General features: G+C 40.7%; 1 protein-coding gene across 2 annotated transcripts in view; it reads left to right on the top strand.

Annotated features, from left to right (window-relative positions):
- Window positions 1–22,669, top strand: part of epha4l (eph receptor A4, like) — a 60,173-nt gene that overhangs the window by 35,147 nt on the left and 2,357 nt on the right. The window contains exons 6-17 of one of the 2 annotated variants that reach the window (XM_024277086.2): window positions 3,270–3,394; window positions 3,489–3,648; window positions 5,815–5,926; window positions 7,902–7,957; window positions 8,800–8,913; window positions 9,388–9,573; window positions 13,537–13,598; window positions 15,224–15,433; window positions 15,535–15,684; window positions 15,996–16,192; window positions 18,439–18,600; window positions 20,452–21,586. In XM_024277086.2, the coding sequence (XP_024132854.1) occupies window positions 3,270–3,394; window positions 3,489–3,648; window positions 5,815–5,926; window positions 7,902–7,957; window positions 8,800–8,913; window positions 9,388–9,573; window positions 13,537–13,598; window positions 15,224–15,433; window positions 15,535–15,684; window positions 15,996–16,192; window positions 18,439–18,600; window positions 20,452–20,566 (1,649 nt within the window). In that variant the 3' untranslated portion in view covers window positions 20,567–21,586. Of the gene's footprint in view, window positions 1–3,269; window positions 3,395–3,488; window positions 3,649–5,814; window positions 5,927–7,898; window positions 7,958–8,799; window positions 8,914–9,387; window positions 9,574–13,536; window positions 13,599–15,223; window positions 15,434–15,534; window positions 15,685–15,995; window positions 16,193–18,438; window positions 18,601–20,451; window positions 21,587–22,669 lie in introns of both variants that reach the window. The other variant, XM_024277085.2, reaches the window with a different exon arrangement.

Raw genomic sequence — 22,669 nt, 5'->3', positions numbered from 1 at the left:
CTCAACAAGCCCACAGAGATAAAACTTCACTGCGGAAAACAGCGGCAGCGTTTACAAAGCAGACCTGAACTCTGAGCTCCTCATTATTATTCATGCCAGGGCAGCCTGATTGAGTCTTTTTCTGTCTGTGGGAGATAATGGCACTAGGAAAATACATTTTTCACTGTGAATTTTTCTTCCTGTCGGTTTTGCTCTTTTCTGCTGCTAATGGTCTGGTTCGTTGTTTCCCATTATTTGGAAATGACATCTGAATATTCTCTGAATTTGACACACTCTATCCCACCAGTGCGTTTAGCTTTTTTTACTATAAGGTAGAGGGAAAATGGAGACCTCGCCTAACCGAGGATTTGTCTGAAGCCTGCCCAAATTCAACAGCCTTTGAAGTCTCTATTTGAGTTGAACTTTGTGGAAATAAACAATAGTTTCAATCTGCCTTTGAATGGTATGTGGCTTGTAAATTTACCTTAGCATGTTGTAAAAGTTTACCCACATCGATTGCCTCTGTTGTGAGTGAGATGCTTTGTAGTGTAATGAAGCTGAGAAAAACCACTCGGAAAATCACTCATCTTTATCCTCACATCAGTCCGGGGAAAAATAAAAAGTGCAACCAGAGCCGAGCAGAACACGATTACATCGCCATATCTGTCATCTTTGGAGGAAAGATTGATGTGTGGATTATCTTTAGGGAATGAGGGCTTGCAGCCCCTCAGGTGTTTCCTTCCTGAATCGGAGCGTCTTCAGTCGGCCCCATGAGGGCCTTTAAATTGGCTCTCGCTGCCCGGGAAGATTGATCGGAGGGTTACAAATGGCCGCCATCTAATTGTTTAACAGAGACGCAACACATTAGGCCAAGAGGATGACACAACCTCGGGTTAATCCATTTACCATGATATGTCTGCAATCCCATCTCTCCATCTCACCCCCGTCGGTGCCCCTCACCCCCCCAGCCCCTCCCTCCCTCCTGCTGCTTCTTCAGCCCCTGAAACTCAATCCATGACTGTTGCTTGAATTCCAGGCCTGTTTGAACTCAATCCCCGGCTAAAAGCAGGGGTTTGTAGCTATAGCTTGAAGTTCAGCTCCCTGGAGCCCACAGTCAAAGTGATGAGAATGTATATAATGTCACGGATAATCCAATCACAAGTGGTGGACCTGCTGAAGCCCTCATTAATCATCCCACTGTAATTTTTTAAAAGGCAGATGGTCTGGAACGAGTAGGGTTACAGTGATCGTGGAGGAGCAAAGGTCAAAGAGTTACGGTTTGTGCATTTCCAAGAGAAGAAGCAAAAGGAATGACCGGACTGTTTGTGGAAATGTTTTTACTCTCGAACAGCAAAGAACAAATGAGCGCGAGGACAGCTCCAACCTCCAGCAGACATGTTAGCAATCCAAGGAATCCCCACCATGCGGGAGATTTTTGTTAGTCTTGGATGACGACGTTCCTAATATAAATGACGTGTTGATATTTGTTCTTGTTTTGCCAAAACCCCAAACTGTGACAACAAGGAAGGTTTTATAAAGTAGAAGAAAAGTAATTATAGTAAGATAGCTGACATTGAAGCATTTCGCAGAAAATTGAGAAATTACATTTTATTGAGAAACTATAAGATCAAACAACACATGAAATTATAAGCTAATAATAAAGCAGTTTTTTTAATAAAGAGTATTTGTGTTTTTGTTTTTTTTTTAAATATGGGTGTAACGACTTATAGATGAATCGATAAATCATTTTATTTAATTTATTCATTTAGAGCATCTTCCACCACTGGCCAATGAGGCCCAAAGTGCTGTACACAAGAGAGACAGAGTACATTATACAAGATATTAAAAGCATAAAAACAAATTTTGGAAATATTGACAAATCAATTTTGTCCAATCGATTTATCCAATCAGATTTATCCAATCAGATTGATCAGTCTGAGGCATGTTGATAACTGAATTGAATCAAACTATAACATTAAAAAAGAATTTTAAAACTAAATGAATTCCAAAATTCTAAAATTTTGAATTGAGGCACTATAGATTTATTTTACTGAAACATAAAGCAGCACTCGGCAGACAACACACATTTAAAATGATCAACCATCATTATGTGTGGAAACACATAAAATTTTACAAAGACGTGATCATACAGTTAGATTTTATGTTTTATTAATGTTCAGTTTGTATTATTTTGATCTGGAAAAAGAAGAGGGGCTGAACTTTAGGAAACTAAAAAGTGGATGAATTTGCCATTCATTCTAATTAACTTGTTTTAAAACATTTTTAATTTACATTTGATTGTTTTACAAGAAATACATGGAATTTTTAACCAATACTTCACATGTACAGTTGAGTACCCAGGTTTTCATCTCTGGGTCAAACTGGTTGAAGTTTTGTCTAAAGATACTGTGGATAAATTTTAGGTCAGTGAATCGTATCGTTCAAAATGAATCAATATTGACAATAAATCGAATCAAAAATTATGATATGAATCAAATTGTTGTTAAAATGAATTGTAGTGTTAATGCATGTGTGCATGCGAGTGTTCATATGTGTTTGTGTGTATGGGTGTGTAGGGGTGTGTGTGTGTGTGTGTGGGTGAGCTTTTTTCTTTGAGAGAATGACCCAATTTTCCTGTTGTCACACTCCCTAAAGATAAAGGTTTGATTTGTGCTGCGGTGGCCCGCTGTGGGGAGGGAACAAATGTCGGCCATTATCTGTGCTTTAACCTTCACATGTTGAAGGCGTCTGCACACAGACAGCACCACTACTTGAAATATGGCCTCATTATCAGCTGCAGCAGAAAGAGCTGGAGATAGAATCACACATTGAAGCTGCCATGAAAACACTATTGATTTGTCTCGTTAAAAGAAAAGAATAAATGAAGATGTTGATCTGTGTTATCTGCGTCGTTCACTTTGAGAGTGCACGTTTTAGTGAGGGTGACCTAATGAAGTCGGGTAAACTGCTGTAAGTGCTTGTGTCAGCTTGGATCAGTTTCATTGTTACCAGCCATCAGATCAGAAACAGATCATTGTCGTACGCTCGGCTTTGGCAGTTGGGCTGTGCAGCTCTGTTACACATCAGATCTTGAATGGTCGCCATGTTCAAAGACAAATGGAAGTGATTGCCTCGTGGCCCAGCCCAGCTGTTTGACTTTCTCAGCGGGAGCAAAGAGAGGGGATTAGGCCAAAACAGACAGGATGTCTCCAAGGCAGAAAACAACATGGGAGACTGGGACAAAGTCACAGGCTTAAGCATTTTTCCATCTCTTTCCTTTCTTTGATCAGCTCCGTCTCCAGTGACCTCCATCCAGGCCAAGGATATCACCAGACACACCATCTCGCTGGCCTGGCAGCCTCCAGAGAGGGCCAATGGAGTCATCCTCGAGTATGAGGTCAAATACTATGAGAAGGTGGGGGAATCATGTTGTGTGTACTGGAAGGTATTACCCTGAGATACTAGTGAGTTCCTAGATTAATGTGACCGTCCGTGTCTGTTCCCCTCAGGACCAGAATGAAAGAAGCTACCGCATCATCAAAACATCGTCCAGAAACACAGAAATTAAAGGCCTCACCCCCCTAACCTCCTACGTCTTCCACGTGCGCGCCAGGACCGCGGCTGGCTACGGGGAATTCAGTGGCCCCTTCGAGTTCATGACCAACTCCGGTTAGTCTAAAAATCACTCATCAGATCTGACCTTAAAAGACCAAACAGTTCCAGGACACATTCTTCTGTAAAACACTGAGAGTAGAGCCTTTTTTGTGAGTTAGAAGTCTATTCTTTGAAATAAAAAAAACTTTAATGAAGCTGTCAACAAACCAACAAACTTTTATTGTTGGTTTCAGCTGTTAGCAGTTTAAGTAGATTGTACAATTATCTTGCTAAAAAACACCCAGACCACAGTGGAGGTTTGATTTGTTTTAATGACCTACTTGCTCCTGACGGATAATGTTTCTGAGTTTTTATTAGTTCACACAAAAACTTGAAGATGAGACTCCTACTTACTAAAGTCTTATAAAAGATATTTACCATATAATGGAAAAATTGATAAAAATGTTAAATTCTAGAGAAAAAGGAAAGAAAATCTGGTACAAATGTTCAACTATTTTGTGGGTGATTCATTAAAAATGAAAATTAAAATCCCCTTAATAAGAAACATTTTTGCCTAATCTTTAAGAATCCTTGTTTCTTGCACTTTTTTTTATTTCTATTTTTTAACATAACTTTTTAAAAGTAATAATCAAGTCTTGCTTTTAGTGATAAGAAAAAAATACATTTTGTTTTTACTTATTAATTGTATTTTATTGAGTAGTTTAAAACTATGTCCTTCAAATAATGTTTTATTCATATCCATTCATTTATTTATATTATTATTTGAATTGGGCAGCATGGTTTCACAGTGGTTAGCACTCCGTCTCACAGCAAGTAAGCTCTGATTCAAGTCCCAGCTGGCTCTTTTCTGTGTGGTCTACATGTTCTCCCCGTGCACGTGTGGGGTTTCTCCAGGAACTCCAGCTTGCTCCCACACGCCAAAAACATGCTTCATAGGTAGACTGGTCACTCTATTTTATCCCTAGATACGTTATTGTGGCCCTGCAGCAGAATGGTAACCAGTCCAGAGTGTACACCCCACTTTTGCCCGACAATAGCCAGGTTAGACTCCAGTAACCCCGAAAAGAGAAGGATGGATTTTTTAAAAATTGCTGTAAAATGTTCTCATATTTTAGTTAAGCTTACACCCTTTGGTCTTTTTTGTTTCCAACTGCTGACAAATGATGTCTTATCAAGATCAAGCACCTTAGCTGTGTGTTAATGTGCTCGATGTTATTTGCAGGAGTGAAGGTGCGAGGATGTGTAACGGGTCAGTCCTTCAGCCTCCTGAACTGCATTATTTGTGCTCCTCATCAGTCTGACTGATGGGTCACTCTGAGAAAGCTTCAGGAAATGCTTCATTATGTCTGACATTTACAAATGCAGACTAAAGTTTCCTCGTCTGGTCGCCACTTTGACAGTTGTGGGCAGTTAGAGTGAACCAACACTGATGATGTGGTCAGATAAAACAGAACGGGGCCAACCCAATGACAGCATAGACTGTTACTGTTACCTGTTGCAAAACCTTTGATCAGAGTTATAGCAGTGCCTCTAGTCATTTACACTCATGTGAAGGCATAGTAATAGTGCATAAGTTAAAAAAAAATGTGTTTTGTTTTTTCTTTTTATAACTACATGTAGAACCACATCATGCCCCCTTTAAAAGGGAGTGTACGAAGGTGCAAGAACCATCTGGTCCATTGGTTGTTCTGCTAATTTATCCACAATAGAGTGAAAAGTCTTGAAAGAAATATGATCAAACATAGTTTTTTTAGGCCTGAAATATATAAATGCAAACGTTCTGGTTCCTGTTTTTAAAACATCTTTCCGTGTTTTTATGTGGAAGTCTTCACAGCTTTGAAGTTCCATTGTGTGATCAAACGACCGTCTACATTTTGTTAACATTCCCATTAGTGTGGTAAAAAGCCTAACTAATGCTAATGAGAGGTTCACTGGAGGCCCAGGTGTCTCCTTTGTAATGCAGATGGATGCGGACTCATGATAATAACACGGTCAAGCACACATCCTAATGGGCCATCGTTGTCTCCAGATGAAGCATGTAAAGAAGGGGAACTGTAAAGAGGGGAGATGGAGAGAAAACCACCAATATAGAGGAAGCAAGAGGCTCTTTCATGCTCACTGACTGCATCCACCAGAACAAGATTGACTTTGCTCTTTGTTTCTGACCAATGTTCCACCTCTCTTCTCCTCTTTTCCCCCCTTCCTTCTCCTCTATTGCAGTGCCAGCTCCAATTATCGGAGATGGAGCCAACTCCACCGTGTTGCTGGTGTCGGTGGTGGGCAGCGTGGTGCTCCTCATCATCCTCATCAGTGCTTTTGTCATCAGTCGAAGGTCAGCGTCATCCCTCCCTTTTTTTAACCTTCTGCTCGCTGTCTCAGCCTGTTCCCTCCCAGATGAGACATCTTCCTCAGAGAGCTGTCAAGAGAGTCCACACACACACACACATCAGATGAGTGATGACTTGCCACACCAGAGACTTGATTGACAGCACAGACAGCTGAAGAGATGCAATCAGCAGCCTCTGCATCTGCCGCCGCTCCTCTCCGAACTCCTCTCCATCTCCCGAGTTAATGGCGGTAATCCTGGCTGCTGGTTATTTTCTCCCGCTGAGCCTCACTCTCCGCCGTGAAAAGAATGAGAGAGGAAAAAGACGTGGAGCAAAAAAAAAAAGAGCAACAGGAGGTACAATGAGATAAGCGAGCATTGAGGAGGAGGAGACGGCGTGCGGGGGGGCGAGATGGAGAGGCATCAGGTGGATTTGCAGTGACCCAATCTCAGGGTGTTAACCAGCCAGCAGGACAAAGCGCCGTCACACAGATGGGATTACATGCAGATGGGGCTGCTTCACCTCGGGGTGTTAACCACTCTGCTCCGGTGTGTTTGCTGCTGTTTGTGGGTCTCTTCTCGTGGAATCATCTGTGTGTGTTTGTGCGTTCTCCCTGTTTGTGCGATTGCCTCTCCCTCCAGCCAAGCAGGTGCTTCACTCAGCCTCTTTTATATGCATGTGATGACCGCTGTCATTGTGCCGCTGCAGCCGTGGTGGGATTACAGGGAGGGGCCGCAATCACACAGCCGTTTACCATCATTGCTCAACCATAGGGAGGGAAGGGTCCCGCACATCTGGTTTTTCAGTGTATAAGCTCAGGAGTTCTGTCAGAGGGATTTAAAAACATTTCTGTGAGGACGGAATCTAACCTTTCCTTCCTGACCTACCACGTAACTTCACGTTTTCACATTTCAAAAACCAACAGTTCTGGGTTGAAGTTTTGTTGGAATGAAAGACAAAGTAGATTTTGATCCATCTTTTAAACTATTTTGTTCTATTTAGCCACAAAATACAGATGGAAAAATGCAAAAACACTGCAAAGTTTACAAAAAAAACCTAAATTTGTACTATTTTTAATTTGTTTTACCTTTATGGTGCTTCTAGCAGAATTATCATTTTTAAGTAAATATGCTGTATTTCATGTTTTAGACTTAGAAACTGAAAGACAGTGTTACCTTAATCCCCTTATGCATGGATTATGATAAAATCAGCTAAAATAAAATCAGTTTTTTGCTAAGTGTTTTTATTTATCTTTAGGGAAACAGAATAAAGTTTTTTGTTTTGTTTTTTTAAGTTATATCCATAAATTTTATGAAGGTTTTCTTATATGTCCACCAAACATCAATGTAATTTCATGGTCATTTGTTGGTATAACTGTAAATAATTCGAAATATGATATCATGTTGTACTGGTGGGTCCTCCATTTCTGTAGATGAATTTATATAAAACATCGTTAACCTTAAAACACTTTTATTATAAAACGTTACATTACCACTTTTGCCGAATAATGTTCTTTACCCCTAAAAAATATTTAATGTACAGAATGCTATCAACGTATTCTGTGCAGTATAGAAACGTTCATGAAAGGATTAAAGACGGCAGTATTTGTAATAGTTTTATAATAAAACCTTTGATTTAGTGTAATTTAATTTTTAGCAATAACTTGTTATTCTTTCCTGTGATCTTAAAAGGTCGGTTTTAATCAAATTTACCCTGATTTGTATATAAAGAAACATTGTACAATGTAGAAAAAGAAAATAAAAAATTATAATAATGTAATGTTATTTAAAAAAAAAATAAGTTTAACCACATTTACCAAAATAACAATCATTGGCTAGGTTCTAATAAACATATATATGATAAAAAAGAAATAAAATTTAACCTTTTTATTGTTTTTAATGGGAATTTTTGATCTGTGACTCCTTGCAAACCTTAAAAAGAGCTTTTAAGTGAACATTCTGCTGTTTTTGTCCCCAGAAGGAGTAAATACAGTAAAGCCAAGCAGGACTCTGACGAAGAGAAGCACTTACATCAAGGTAATTCATGGTTAACACTCCACCTACACACTCTGTGATTGAAAAACATTAGTGCCGTCAATCGGCCCCATGTGCACGCACTTTAAACCACAGACCAGGCCCTTAAAACAGGAAGCAAAAGCAACCTATGTTTAACTGCATGTTTCAAACACCTCATTATCAAGTCATCAGCAATGTTATTTGCATGCCGCAAGAATTTGAAGTAAATGAGCTCCCTCTTCCATGGAGATCGTCATATTAAAATCAGTGGAGTAAGAAAATAAAGTGGGGTATGGAAAGGACCAAAGAGGATCCAGAGAGGATGAAGGGTCTGACGGAAACAAAGAACAGAGGGAGGATTATTGCTGGAAAGTCTTGGAGTTTTAATGCCTGAACATTTCGGAGGCCTCAGGTCACAAACATCCTGTTCAAAGGCTGCAGCAATAAACAATTCAATCCAATCTCAGCTTTTATAAACGTTTGTCTTTCAGTCAGACGCCTAAGTCTGACTATATTTAGAGTGAAGAGACTCAAGTGGAAAAGTTTGGTCATATTGGGGTTAAACTGGTGTCTTGCTGAAACGATAAAATAATCCACCAATCACAGCCCAGACAGACACAATCATTACACGTCACACACATCAAACACACACTTTTCACATACGGCTACCAAGAAAACGATCAAATCAGAGGAACAAATGGGAGGATGTCTTTTCCTGTATTTTTTTAAGGAAACCATACTCTCAACGTCACACGTAAGGTTTTTATTCATTACAGTTCTGAGACCAAGATGGAAAAAATTCCACTAAGGGATAGAGAGTTCTTTCCTTTTTCTTCCCATCTTACATCCATTGCTTCTTTCAGGAGTGAGGATTTACGTTGATCCTTTCACCTATGAAGATCCTAATCAAGCTGTCCGGGAGTTTGCCAAGGAGATCGATGCGTCCTGCATCAAGATCGAGAAAGTCATTGGCATCGGTAAGGGAACAGATTGTACAGGCAGTGTGAAGAAAATATTTTCAGATATTAATCATTAGAGTTTGTAAATATAGTGAAATGGTATGCTTTGACCTACAATTTTGCACAAATACTAAATCAGTACTCGTTGGTTTGATAATAAATCGTGAGTTGCCAGATTTTGTCTGTTTACATGTAAGTGGATTATCTTGATGACGGAGTGAATTTGTTCGTGTTGTCTTTCGTTCTCCACCGTCATTGTTTCCACTCAAAGACGTTAACATCTGGAGTCCAAATGTGTCCCTGCTGTTCCTGTGGCCACAGAAAGTCATCCAATGACAACAAAATAGAGCAAAAGAATCAATATCCATTTCCTCTAGTTTTCTGCTTCGGTGGATTAGGGGAGGAGGAGGGCAGTGGGGACTAGAGGTTCTGGGTAATGCTTAAAGAAAAGATCATCATTCTGCATTTTTAATGCAGTGGATTTCTTCTCAGGGGAGTTTGGCGAGGTGTGCAGTGGCCGCCTGAAGATGCCGGGCAAGAGAGAGATCTGCGTGGCCATCAAGACGCTGAAGGCGGGCTACACGGACAAGCAGAGGAGGGATTTCCTGTCTGAGGCCAGCATCATGGGGCAGTTTGATCACCCCAACATCATTCACCTGGAGGGCGTGGTCACCAAATGTAGGTCTAAATGTTCAAATTAAACAGCTGGAACCATATTTTTTCTATTGTAAAATCCTTCCCATTTATTTTTGAATGATGGCTGCAGTTGTTAGCTAAATTTAAAAAAGGCTGTTTTGTTTTTTAAGCAATATTTTATGCAGCTTATTACAAATGCAATGTTAGGTTGTGGGCAGGACTGTTGGTGCGGAAGTTAGCTCCACTAATATCCCATCAACCCTTTGTTTCTCTCACGCTCGTTCAGAGCTTCTCACAACCCCAAGCTAATATTAGCATAGCAATATTAGGAATATTAGAGCTATCCAGCTGTACAGTTTTGAGCCAGATTCCAGCTCAGATGAGAACAAAATTAAGGCACTAATTATTTTATTTGTCTGCAAGTGGATGCTTCAGAATTGAAGCAGAAAGGTAGACCCATCCCAGTCACTGTGTCATTAGTCTGAGCAGTTTTCAATGATCCAACTTTCATCTGCTCTTGATTTGAATTAAGAAATACTCAGAAGTACAGTTTTAATCGTAAATTATTTTATATAGGTTCTCTGTTATAAGGAAAAAAACACTACAAGGACATGTTAAAAACACAAAAAAGACAATTTTCATTAAAGCTTTAGCTCCAGTGTTAAAACCCATGACTACAGTAACTCTTCAACCGTTTTCGAAACTAACATAATTCCAGTGGATTCTGAAGTGGAGAAAAGCTGCTTTGTGCTGTTATGCAACACTTTGGCAGAATCCAATTCTTCCCCTATTTCTACATTTAGCCCTCCAAACGGAGAGGGAAAATACTGTCCTAGAATTCGGACGTTACTCCAACTCGATGACGTCACTATTAGCTGTAAGTCAACTACGTAAGTGTAGAGCTGCTAGCACTCAAAAATACATCGGTTTTATAACTTAAAGAAGGTCATGCTAAAACAGGAAGTCACTACTTATATTTAAACTAAACTTCTGTGCTTCAGAGCACACCCACGTGATTAAAAGCACTTCTCAAAGTCCCTTAGCTCTACCCGTAAGAGAAGATATTTCGGAAACCACTTTCCCTTCAAATGCCCCATTCATTTGAAGGGGTAGGGAGAAGCCAAAGGGGTAGGGGAAATATTTGGATTCTACCTTTATGTTAGTAATGTGCTGCAAAGCGGCTTTTCGCTGTATCAGAATAAGCGATCACATAAACAATCGAAGAGTTTCAAAGACTGTAAGTTCTGTAGGTGCTGCCAGCAACATTTCCAGTGTCAAAGGGTTAATAATTCAGATTGGTTGAGCTAATCATCTCACACATTAGTCATTCACACACCAATTCCTTAAAAGATGAATTCAGAAAAGAATGCATCTAAAAAAACGATGCAGTGAAGGCGAACAGAGGGAGGAAAAACATCTTTTCCTAAAATGGAGTCAGCAAATAGTTCGAATAGTGCTCTTGAGTGAAGGATACATTTACTGGAGTCTCATCTGTCCAAGTGCGTGCTCCCCAACGTTCTATTCGGGGCGTCCCCAGGTGGGGTTTGTCCAGATGGAGGAGGTCCAGCTTTGGTGGGCTGGGGGAGGTGAGGCTAGAGGTTGGGAGGGGGGGTCTAATGGGTCGAGGAACGGGCCTTGTAGCACGACTCCAGACTCATTAATCATGGTGTCAGCTGTAAATGTGTTTGGGGTTAGGGAGTGATACCCTATCCCTCCTCTATCTGCTTCTGCATGGTCACAGAACACTGGCTGCCCCCCACCACCTCCACCTCTGCCTCTGGCCCTGATTCTCTTCCCCTTTTACACCTTCCCCTGCTGTTATTTGTTAGGCTGTAGCCCTACACCACCACCGCCACCACTGATGGCAGATTGCTCAGATGAATGAAGAATCCGAATGTGTCGTGACACGAACGTTTGCCCCTATTTGTGTGAGAAACTCCGTCTATCTCTGTCGTTCACACGGACTTCACAGATAGACGGACGCACATGCTTAGTCCAGGCAGAGCTGCAGGCAGAATTACTTATCAGCTATCACACCTCCCAGCGCTCTGAGTGACCCCCTACATCTCACAGCGACGATACGAAAAAGACGGAGAAAAGGCAGACAGATGGACTGGAGGGAGTAGGAAAAAAATGGGAGACAAAGCTGTGTCCACGATGGGATCCTAACAAGAAGAGGAGAGGCGTTCAGGAACTGATAGCTGAGAGAGAAGACATGAAGTGGAGGTTGAAGGAACATTCAGGGGAAGAAAATGACTTATACAGCAGAGACAAAAGCTGACATCAGAGGACGCTGAGCCAAAGCACGAAGGGCATCCCATAACTCCCACTGACCCAACTTCTCCTCTGGAGAGCTTGATACGAGGTCTGGGCAAATGAGTCCTTCACACTTCAGTGTCAGTAGAATCTATTAAAAATCCATTATTTGAATCACAGTCTGTTCTCCATTACAGTCAAGTCAAAAGAAACGTTCCGTTTGGCTTTAGTTTGCTGGCATGTCTCACAGAGCCGGTGGAGACTTATTAATAACAAAGGAACTCCAAATTGAGTGCATTAAGAGACTGAAGACAGCCAGTAGCTCCATCACTTCCATGTTTCTATCAAACTGTTAAAATTTTGACAGCATAAAAGCTTTCTCGCTCAAATCTTTTATTTTTATTCAGAGGGAGAATTTAAAAACCATCTGATCCAAATGTAAATCTAATCTGAGATTTGCTGGGCGTTGCGGCCCGTCTGTGGCGTTTTCGCCTCCCTCCATGGTTTTGTTGGCAGGTGATAATGGGCCTGCTGAAGCGGCCGTTGCCCAGAGTTCATTGCCAAAGGCAGCAGGGCGTATTCAGTAAACAAGGAATTAGCATGCAAATGGGCTGCATGGAAGAGGGCGGGGCTGCGAAGGCGAGAGTTTAAGGTCGCAGGTCAGATTCTGCTCAGACTTGATTGCAAAGCTGTCAATCATAAGCTGCCCGGGACAGAGGTGCTTCACAAAAGGAACAAAGATGGCTGACAAAGAGGACCCCACGCTCTCCCCCAACTTTAGCTTCACTTCCTCTTTTTGGGGCATCCCCCCATCCCCTATAATTAATGGAGTGCCAGTCACACAGTGGGTTAACTGAGACCTGTGGAGCAGAGGAACTTCTCATCATAGACTTTTGATTCCAGCTCTGAGAATTTTTACAAACTGAACAAAAAAAAACAGGTCAACATCACCCCACAAATTTGATCAAAATATTTCTAACACACAGATCATGGCTGCTCCTCTTTGTGCCAGCACGTGTTGTTACCATGGCTGTTAAGACACCAGCTTGCAGTCGTTTTGAGAAAAAACAACCGTCTGTCCTTCTATTCATGTCTTCTTCTCCTACTCTCTCTTTGGTCCTGGGCTCATGGCTACTATCCTGCCTCTTACTTGGAGACAAAGACCGACAGGGACCCACCAGGGACCGTCCACCCTCCCTGCCGCCTGCCCCAGCTCAGATAAAGACTCAGACACTTCCCCAGGAGAGACTGAAAGGGGATGGCAGAAAGCTGGGGTGAAAAAGGCCAGAAGGGGAGGGACAATGTTCAGATGTGGGGCGGCAGACAGCGACAGGGAGGGAATATGGGAAAAAGACAGAGAAGCTCTCCGAGTGACAGATGCGGTAAAATGTAACAGAGAAGAGGCCAAAGGGACAGTGAGTGGGGCGTCGTGGTGGGTGACTATCGTCAGGCTTTTTAATGTGGGGTCAGTGTCACTGATATTTGCATAAACAACACAAGTTTGTGTGTGTTTCTGCACTTATTATAGAGATGCATTTGAATGTGCAGGAAAGACAGGAAACGTCAGCGTAGCGCGCCGCTAATTAAATCACCATGGGACAGAGATGGATGAGAACTCTCTTGTGCACGCAAACGCATTTTCACACATGCACTTTATTCCCTGAAGATCCCGCCTGCTGTGTCGGTGTGTAATGTGCATCGTTTACCTTCATAATCATCTGCCTTTCCTTTTCTCTCCTCTCTCTGTAGGTAAGCCTGTGATGATTATCACAGAGTACATGGAAAACGGATCACTGGATGCTTTTCTGAGGGTCAGTCATGCGTTTCTGTCTGTGTGCACGTGCCTGTTTGTGCTCATCTCTTATCTCAGCAATGTCAACCACAGATATCACAAGTGTTAGTTCACATACAACAATCTTTATCTTGATATACGTAATCAGTTCATGGGTTTTCTGTAGGGCTGGGAATCAATGGAAAAAATGTAACTAATTAATCGCAAACCTGGAAAAAAATGAATCGTGATTATTGTTATTTTTTGTTTTACTAACAGTATTTGGTGACCACTTTTTATCTGTAAACGGTCACGATATTAAAACAAAAAAATTACATTTTAGTAAACTGTTAATTATTTATTGATTTATCGTATATGTTAACCTGTTAACATTCACAGCCCTAGTTTTCTGCAACAAGTTTAGGACTACTCTGTCCTAGACGTAGGACACAGAATCAATAAAAGTGGTAAAAACAACAACAATTCAATTCAATTTTATTTATATAGCCCAATATCACAAAACATTTGTCTCATTGGGCTTCATACTGGTAATTGTCAGTCATAAAATATAAATAATAGCTGGTTGCTAAACTAAATTAAACCGACCAAGCTAAACTGGTTATCCCTGCCCTTAGACCCTCCTACTTGATAAGGAAAAATATACAAACAAGTGTGTGGACTAACATGGTGCTATTTGTTATAGTGTTTGGCAAAATGTGGATTTAGCCCATTGAGAACAGGACTGAGTGAGTGCGATGTGCGCCATGTTGGAGCCAGACGACAACAGTAAGCAGTGATTAGTCTGAGTCGGTCTTAGTCAATGTTTCGAATTTTATGCAGCCTAAAGCAGGCTTCACAAAATTTAACACATTTTTGAACGTTAGACATCAGTTTATATCTTGAATAACTGGCACTGCTAAAAAAAAAATGAAAAAATGAGCATTAGCAGAGCAAGAATGGTTATTCTGACTAATAGAATGACTGAGTAAAAGCTGTTTTTTTCTCCATTGAAGTCTATGGGATTTTGATTTCTTGGAACCAGCGGGTTCTTCCTCTTTGGAACACCTGTATAGGAGTCAAGTTCTTTTATACAGTCAATGGTTTAGCTTAACAAATTGGAATGCTTTTTGGTGATAATGAAATTACTTTGGCATTTTGTTGGCAAAAACACAACAGGGATACTACAGGATAGAGCTTTTGCATTTCTGTTCATAACAGTTAAGGAGGAGGAGCTAGAGAAGCTCCAGACGCACATCATTGGCTTTCTTTGAAATCTGTTAAAGTTTTGTAAAGATCTCCAACCATTAATCAGAGAAACATGTTGAAGCTGTTTGTGACAAAGAACAGGGGACCTTCAATAGATTAGATTTGCTTCATCTGTGACGTCACAGTGGCCTGGAAATCTGAACGGCTCGCTAACTGACACATTCACAGATTTAACCAGATCTAAAGTAAGAGATATGATCGTGAAATTCACTTCATAGATGTCAGCTGGTCAAACATACAGTGGTTTATGTGCCATTTTATAAGAATGTGTGATTTCTTTTTCATAGAATCCTGGCTTCCAGTGCTAAAAAGACATCACAATCCCCTAATATTGGCATGTTTCTGGCACACAGCCCTTTATTTCACTTGAAGTATGTAAAAATGGTCTTGTTTCCACAGAAGAATGATGGCCGTTTCACAGTCATCCAGCTGGTTGGCATCCTGCGCGGCATCGCCTCAGGGATGAAGTATCTGTCAGACATGAGTTACGTGCACCGCGACCTGGCAGCTCGCAATATCTTAGTCAACAGCAATCTCGTGTGCAAGGTTTCTGACTTCGGCATGTCCCGAGTGCTGGAGGACGACCCGGAGGCTGCTTACACCACCAGGGTGAGCGCTCAGCGCCCTGCATTAACGTGTGCCGAGCGGCAACAATCTGCCTGTCACCTTATGTGTCAGCTTCCATTAATCAGCTCAACTTTCAATTACAGGGAGGCAAGATCCCCATTCGATGGACAGCCCCAGAGGCCATAGCTTACAGGAAGTTCACCTCCGCCAGCGATGTGTGGAGCTACGGCATCGTCATGTGGGAGGTGATGTCATATGGCGAGCGGCCATACTGGGACATGAGCAACCAAGACGTAAGTCAAAGAAATCTAATAAGATGCCGACAATAATGAAGCAGCAGACAACTTGAATTAGAATAAAATATGTGTTCTGTCAGATTATTTCCAAAAAAGCTTCATCATTTTAACTCAGTTAACATTTAAATTCAGTCAAGTGGGAGGAAACGCCTCCAATCTGCTTCCCCCTCTCTTCAAATCTACATAAAAACAAATCATTAAAGATTTGTGTTGAAAGGTTTTGGGGTTAATTTAATGTAACCAAATTAACTTTAGTGTAAGTAAAGCAGTTTGAATCAGAGTTTCACAGAGTTCCTTGGTTCTGTTAGGTGATCAAGGCCATTGATGAGGGCTATCGGCTGCCTCCGCCCATGGATTGCCCGGTCGCCCTCCACCAGCTCATGCTGGACTGCTGGCAGCGAGAGCGGGCAGATCGGCCGAAGTTTGGACAGATTGTCAACATGTTGGACAAGCTGATCCGCAACCCCAGCACCCTGAAGAGGACCGGGGGCGAGGCCACTGTCAGGTGAGAGGCCCGGCCCAAAAGAGGAGGATGGATGTGTTCTTCAGACCGTTTGTTATGGGGGGGTGCACACTATTTTAACATGGGACCACCCCCAAAAGATCTACCTATGTATGCTATAAAATCATACTTTAAATGTTCAAATTCATGTATTTCAATACACAGACTTAGTATGAAAAGTCAAATGTAAAGGGAATTAGAAAACCATTTTAGCTAAATTGATAAATTTAGATGAATATGTGAGAGACTATTGACTGTGTAAGAGAACTGGACTCAGCGACCTCCTCCCACCTCGCATTCCAAACAGGAAGTACTCACTGGCTCCAAGATGGCAACATCTCATAAACTTCTATTCTCAGAATAAACATTCTTGTTCTGATACCCTTTTAACATTTTCTTTCTAATCCTAATTTTTTAAATATGTTTCATTATCACAAATTATTCAACTTATAAACTGACCAATCAGATGCTTCAGTAAAAGCATGTTGTATCCAACTTTTGATTAAAAACATTATCCAGGGCCCACTTTCAGTCGATGGAGTCTGGACTTCAAACAAGCTCACTCCTGATTGGGGACAGTAGTTGCCATAGAAACATGGACTCTGAGCAACTCTGACCAATCACTGGAGACTGGCTCCAACATGCTGACAAATGATGACTGAATTGGCTTCATTTTGAAGGAGCCAAAGTAAGGCATTTTCTGTGGGTGACATCACACTTGATCAGTCCAGTTCTCTATATACAGTCAACGGCAGAGATATTATACAATTATAACCATATTATTATAACATTGTACATATGTACAATATTGCAGGATGTTTGGTTGGTCATTCTACAAGTAATGTAGTGATCGACTGACCAATTTAAAAATGAATATTACTATGCTTTAGTCGAATTAGCATGTATGGTTCCAAATTTTTTCACACTTTGACAAATTGGGTCCCGCCTAGGATGTATGGTTCTAATACTTATCTTTAAGAACAGTATCAGTCTGGATTTGACAAAGTATTGTATCACCTTGAATTTACCTATTTTGTACCACAAATGGAGAGATTTTTTCCCTCTAGAGAAGGCAGATTACTTTTTTCAAAAACTTATTATGCTAAATAATCGCAAAACAGTTTTTTTTACTTGACTTTATTGCATACTTGGCTAAAAATAATACAAAAACCCCTTAAATGGCCACATTGCTGTTTGCTAAAGTTCATAGAAGCAACCTTTAAATATGTTAATTAATCACATCCACACTTACAAAGTGCAGCAGGATGTATTATGTACTTAGCATTCGACACCAACACACCACGTTCTATTCTCCCTATTTACATTCGCCATTAAACATTATCCACCAGCGGCGTGCGGCTCTTTTCCACTCTAATACCCTCCCTAATGGATTTCTGCAAACTAGCTTTAATGGTGGAGTAGACTCAGGAAAACGGCCGCTGTGGCGTGGAGCAGAGCAGAGTTACGATGTAATGCCCAGTTAAAAACAAACACGACCTTACATCTCCAGCACATTACTCTCCAGCAGCTCAACGTGTGAAGAATGACCTGCAGACTTTACACACTCAAAGCAGAGCAGTGGGAGCCTGTTTCAGTTTAACAAGTGTGCACGAGAGCATGTCGCACCAGACAGAGAAGGGAGTCCTTGTGGAGTAATTAGGAGAGCCGCTTCCTGTAAAAGCAGCTTTTACAGAAGGGAAAATTCTCTCCAGCTGAAGAGCAAAAATACATTTGTAACCTTTTCCATGTAATTAATGGCGACGACTTACTAACGAGTCTGAAATCTGTTCTCAAATCTTCACATCTTTTTTGGGAAAATGAATAAACTGTTGGTAGACATCATGACTACCAGATTCTATGAGAACAACAGGAGCTGCTGGTGAATGTGTGGTGAATTTTTCAGCATGAATGAGACCCTCATCACATCCACAGCCTCACCGCTCAGACTCAGTGTTCTGTTTGGTAAAAACAGGAATACAGACATAAATGAACCTGACAGTCGCGTGGATTCCAACAAAGAGAAAAGTCTTGAGGAATTTGAAATGAGCTGGTTCTGGTTACGTAGTTCTGCTTTTTGATTAGACATTAAAAACACTTTAACAGACGGGACATTTAACTGTCAGTTTGCAGGTTTCTGCACACACCATTGCTATAGTTAATGAGCCGGACTTAAGAGCTTCAGATCCTGAGTGAGACAGTGAAACTGAAGACGAGAATTTCACAACACAATCTTTTTGTTCTCGAACCAGGCCCAGCACCACTACTCTGTTGGAGCCAGGGAGCCCCGAAGCGTCCTCAGCTGTGAGCACGGTGGAAGACTGGCTGCAGGCCATCGGCATGGAGAGATACAACGACAACTTCACTGCAGCAGGATACACAAGTCCAGAAGCTGTAGTCCACATGACACAAGAGTGAGTAGAAATGCCCGAAAAGGGTAAAGAACAACAGCTTGAAATTAAACCATCAAAAAATGTAAAAAATATAACATGAAGTAACTAAGTAGGGGTATGATTATATAAAATCAATTATTCCCATTTCAAGGAATAAATCAAATTTTAGTTTAGTTAATAAACACAATATTTAATGAAGTGTGATTGTATGCACAGCTGAAAAATCTCTATTTTTGATTATTAGACATGATTATTTCCTTCTCACATTTACATACATTATTTTTTGAATCAATGTTTTATTATTTCTGTAATGAATTTGAAATATCAGTGTAATTATGTGGTATTGTGTACAATCAACGCTTAAAATAAACCAATTAGTTACGGTAAAAAAAAAAAAAAGGTCCAAACCATTAGTTGGACGGGGTGACCTACAGAGGTAATGGTAGAAAAAATGCACTTGGTGGATTCATTTGTCGCATAAATATTTCCTTTAATTACATTTTTGTTAAATTGCTTTGACAAATAACAGTTCAGAGTTATCTGAAAAGGTTTAAGGTTCTGCATCTCTACCTCTAACTTAATGAAAGTCAAATATTTAATATATAGATTCTGCTGAACGTCCCAAAATGTCAGTGAACAGTAAGAGTCAGACCCACCGTAGGCGCTCAAATGTTATTTCAATGAATAGAGGTCTTAGGAATGTGAGTGAAGATTTATTTGTTTAACAGAAAATGCACATGAAATAGGCCGTTGGTGGTTAGGCTCTGGGTCAGTGACGTCTTGCATGCTCGCAATGAACTCAGACCATAGATGAATAAACTCCAAAGTCTAGACGTTGATGGTGGTTAGAGGCCATTCCAAAGTGTCGCTCCAGGTGGAGAATGAGATGGAGGACGGGCTTTTTAAGTGTTGGGAAGAAGTGAAGGCCTAACAGAGGATGCGCATAGAGTGATGTAAAACCCAGTGTATCTGGAAGTAAGGAAGGTCTTCTTTATTGAAACTGTGCTGAGGCGGTGACCCCACCTTAAAGTTCAATCATAAAATTGTTCCCACTGACCTTTCAATTTTTATTATGTTGCTTATAGCCAAACTCAAAAAGTGTGTTTTTTAAATTGTATTTTATGCACAATGGCAGTCACTCAGTAAAAATACAATTCCAGGTTGTGGGCGGGACTGCTACCACAGAGCAACCCCGCCCCCTTCTCCGTCGCTAGGAGCTCTTTTTGCAGGCTCAAACGCAAGCTTATAGCCTCAAGCTAACATTAGCAGCGCAAAAATAATGGTCAGCAGTATTGGATCAACCCAGTTGTGTAGTTTTGAGCCAGAGTTGCATTTCAGTACAGTATGAGTGTTGAACGCTCACCTAAGTGTGAGTGAGCCATTGTGCGTGCAGAGGGAGAGGAGATTTTTGGACGCCCATTTCAGCTCCTGCATCATTAGTCCGAGCATTTCCGAGCATTCAGTTTTCATTTGCTCCTAAATTGAATCAAGAAATACTCTGAAATGCAGTTTTAATTGTAAATTATTTTACATAGGTTCTTTATTATTAGAAAATTGCTGTTAAATGTTAATGTTAAAAACACAAAAAGACCATTTTCATTGGAGTGGGTCTTTAAAGTCAAAGTCACCAGTCAGGAGTAAGTCTGGCCAAGGAAACCTCTTCACCTGGGTCACAAAGCCGAATAATTAACAATTTTTAAGGAATTACTTGTTAATCAACCACAGCTGCAGCCATAAACATCACCGATCTAAACAGTTTTGGGAATGTAAATTTCCCTTTGAATATATGTTGAGCTTATGTTGTTAAATGTATTTTGTAGATCTTGTGACATTTTTAACTTTACAATTTTTTTCTTTGTTTTCATCTTTCAGGGACATGACCCGCATAGGCATCTCTTCAGCAGCACATCAGAACAAGATCTTGACCAGTGTCCAAGGAATGCTGTCCCAAATGCAACAGATGCAAGGCAGAATGGTTCCTGTCTGAGAGAACCAAACAAAGACAAAGGAAGCAAACGGACTCTGTTTCTTCTAAGAAAATGAATAATTAACAAAAAAGAAGTAAAAAAAAAAAAATAATAAAACAGACAAAAAATAGTTTACCTCATCCATGCACTTTAATTTGGATCTTAAAAAAAGAAGATGCTGATGAAGAAAAACACTAGTGTCTCAAACAGCATTTTTTTTAAAAAACGAATCCGCCCTTTGCCCTGCCCTTTCTGTTGTTCCGGGGAACGGGACACTTCTGTCGACAGCATTTAAGGATAGACGTGGATACGGCTGGAAAAGTGCTTCCGAAAGGCCAATCCGGAGTGCCTTTAATGGTCCGGAAGGAAAAGTGAGGAGGATCACACCTTTCTTCCCTCTTCTATCTAAATGTTTTGGAACTTTCCTTCTGGAATATCCCAAAAAGCAGATTTTATTTTGCTTTATTTACTGTGGCTGTTTGCTGTACATGAACTGTGTCTGCGGGACTCGTAGTTTTTCTGCTCCGCTGGATTTGTGGATCTGCTCCTCTCAGACTCAGATGGAGGATCCTACCATCGCAGGGAAAGGGGGAATCTCCGGAGAGGCGGAGGGTTGGGTTCTGGAGGAAGAAACTGGTTCACGGAAGGCTTTTTTTTTTTAGTTTTTCACTTAGCGTGTGTTCTCTGTTGTTCTCCAAAAACAGCAGATTTGTTGCCCTCAGGACATTACAGAGAATGTCTTTGATCTTCCAGAGGAGCCTTCCCACTCCCCTGTCTTCCCAAAAATGCCCTCCTGCACCTTCAATAAACAACTGGATTCTTCCATTTATCTCCCATCGGAACCAAAACTCTCACTCCTCCTGCTGGACTTAAATTCCTCCTCTCAGGCGGATGGACTCACCTGTCAGGGCCTGTCACCTGTCAAGCTCAACTGAAGGATCTTTTGTTGTTTTTGCTATATTCATTTGCTCAAAGGGAAGCATGGACTTGGATTTTAATAAAGAGCCATCAAGAAAAGAACTGAAGGATTTTTCATCAAGGTGAGGATCAACATTATTTTTTTTATTTTACTCCTGGTCTACCGTCAAAGCGGCAGCGTTTTTCTTATTTCTTTAATTCTTGAATTAAATGGCGTATACTTGTATAGTATGGAATTGTATTGAATTGGTCTAAAGATCTGCAAATTTGACTTAAATTATATTTATAGCAATGCAAAAAACTAGGTACGGATCTGAAGCTTTTTAAAAATGACTAATAACTCACAGGAAGGAGGGAGAAATCTGTCACATTCAGAAAGTTTTTGGAGACTAAGAGTTTTAGTTTCAGGTAAAATCAAAAAACTTGGTACTATTGGATGGAATATCAGGTCATGAAAACTGTTTCATGGGATTGACCTTCAAATTTAAGCTAGATGAAAATCCAAAGTTGAATATTTAGCTATTTTCATCTTGGAGTTGCACTACGTTTGTTTGTCTTTATGACTGAAAGTCACACAAACAAAATAATATATATATATTTTAAAGAGAAGGGATATTTAAATATGTGAGCCTTCAAATGCTGCTTTGTCCTATTATCTAAAAATCACCAAAAAATAATCTGTAGTGTATTCATAATAGCAGTGTTCTCCTGGATCTGAAAGTGTCTGTTAGAAGCTGTGTGGAATAAGCAGGCTGCAGCGTCTTCGGTGTTCAGATCACGTCAGCTGCAGCTGGTCTGTGGTCATTCTGGAAGCTTCAAGCATATTAACCAGCAGAATGAATCTGTATGTGACCCCCGCTCGGCCAAACAGACGAGCCGCCAGAATGAAAAGTAGCTGCTCGATTCATTTTGGGCAAAAATCTTCGTCTTCACAGCGTCTCTTTTTTCTGGACAACCCTTGGCTACACTTCAGCAAATTAAAGATGATAATTTATGCACATTATTAACGCCGGCTGACAGGACAGTAAAACAGAGATGTTCAAATGAAACCTCAGCTGAGCTGCACGTGAAGTTATGGAACTGAAGCAACAGGGATGAATTCTCTCAAGGTGGACGGAAGGAGAGGATCGTTTTCATGATTCTTTCTTTTTGCGCCTTTGAGAGAAAATTTCACAAACTCAAAAACTCACAAAGGTTTTGGATGC

The sequence above is a fragment of the Oryzias melastigma genome, linkage group LG13, assembly GCF_002922805.2.
Source record: "Oryzias melastigma strain HK-1 linkage group LG13, ASM292280v2, whole genome shotgun sequence".
NCBI lineage: Eukaryota > Metazoa > Chordata > Actinopteri > Beloniformes > Adrianichthyidae > Oryzias > Oryzias melastigma.
The sequence above is the reverse complement of the archived record's forward strand: the minus strand, read 5'-3'. Positions and strand labels throughout refer to the sequence as shown.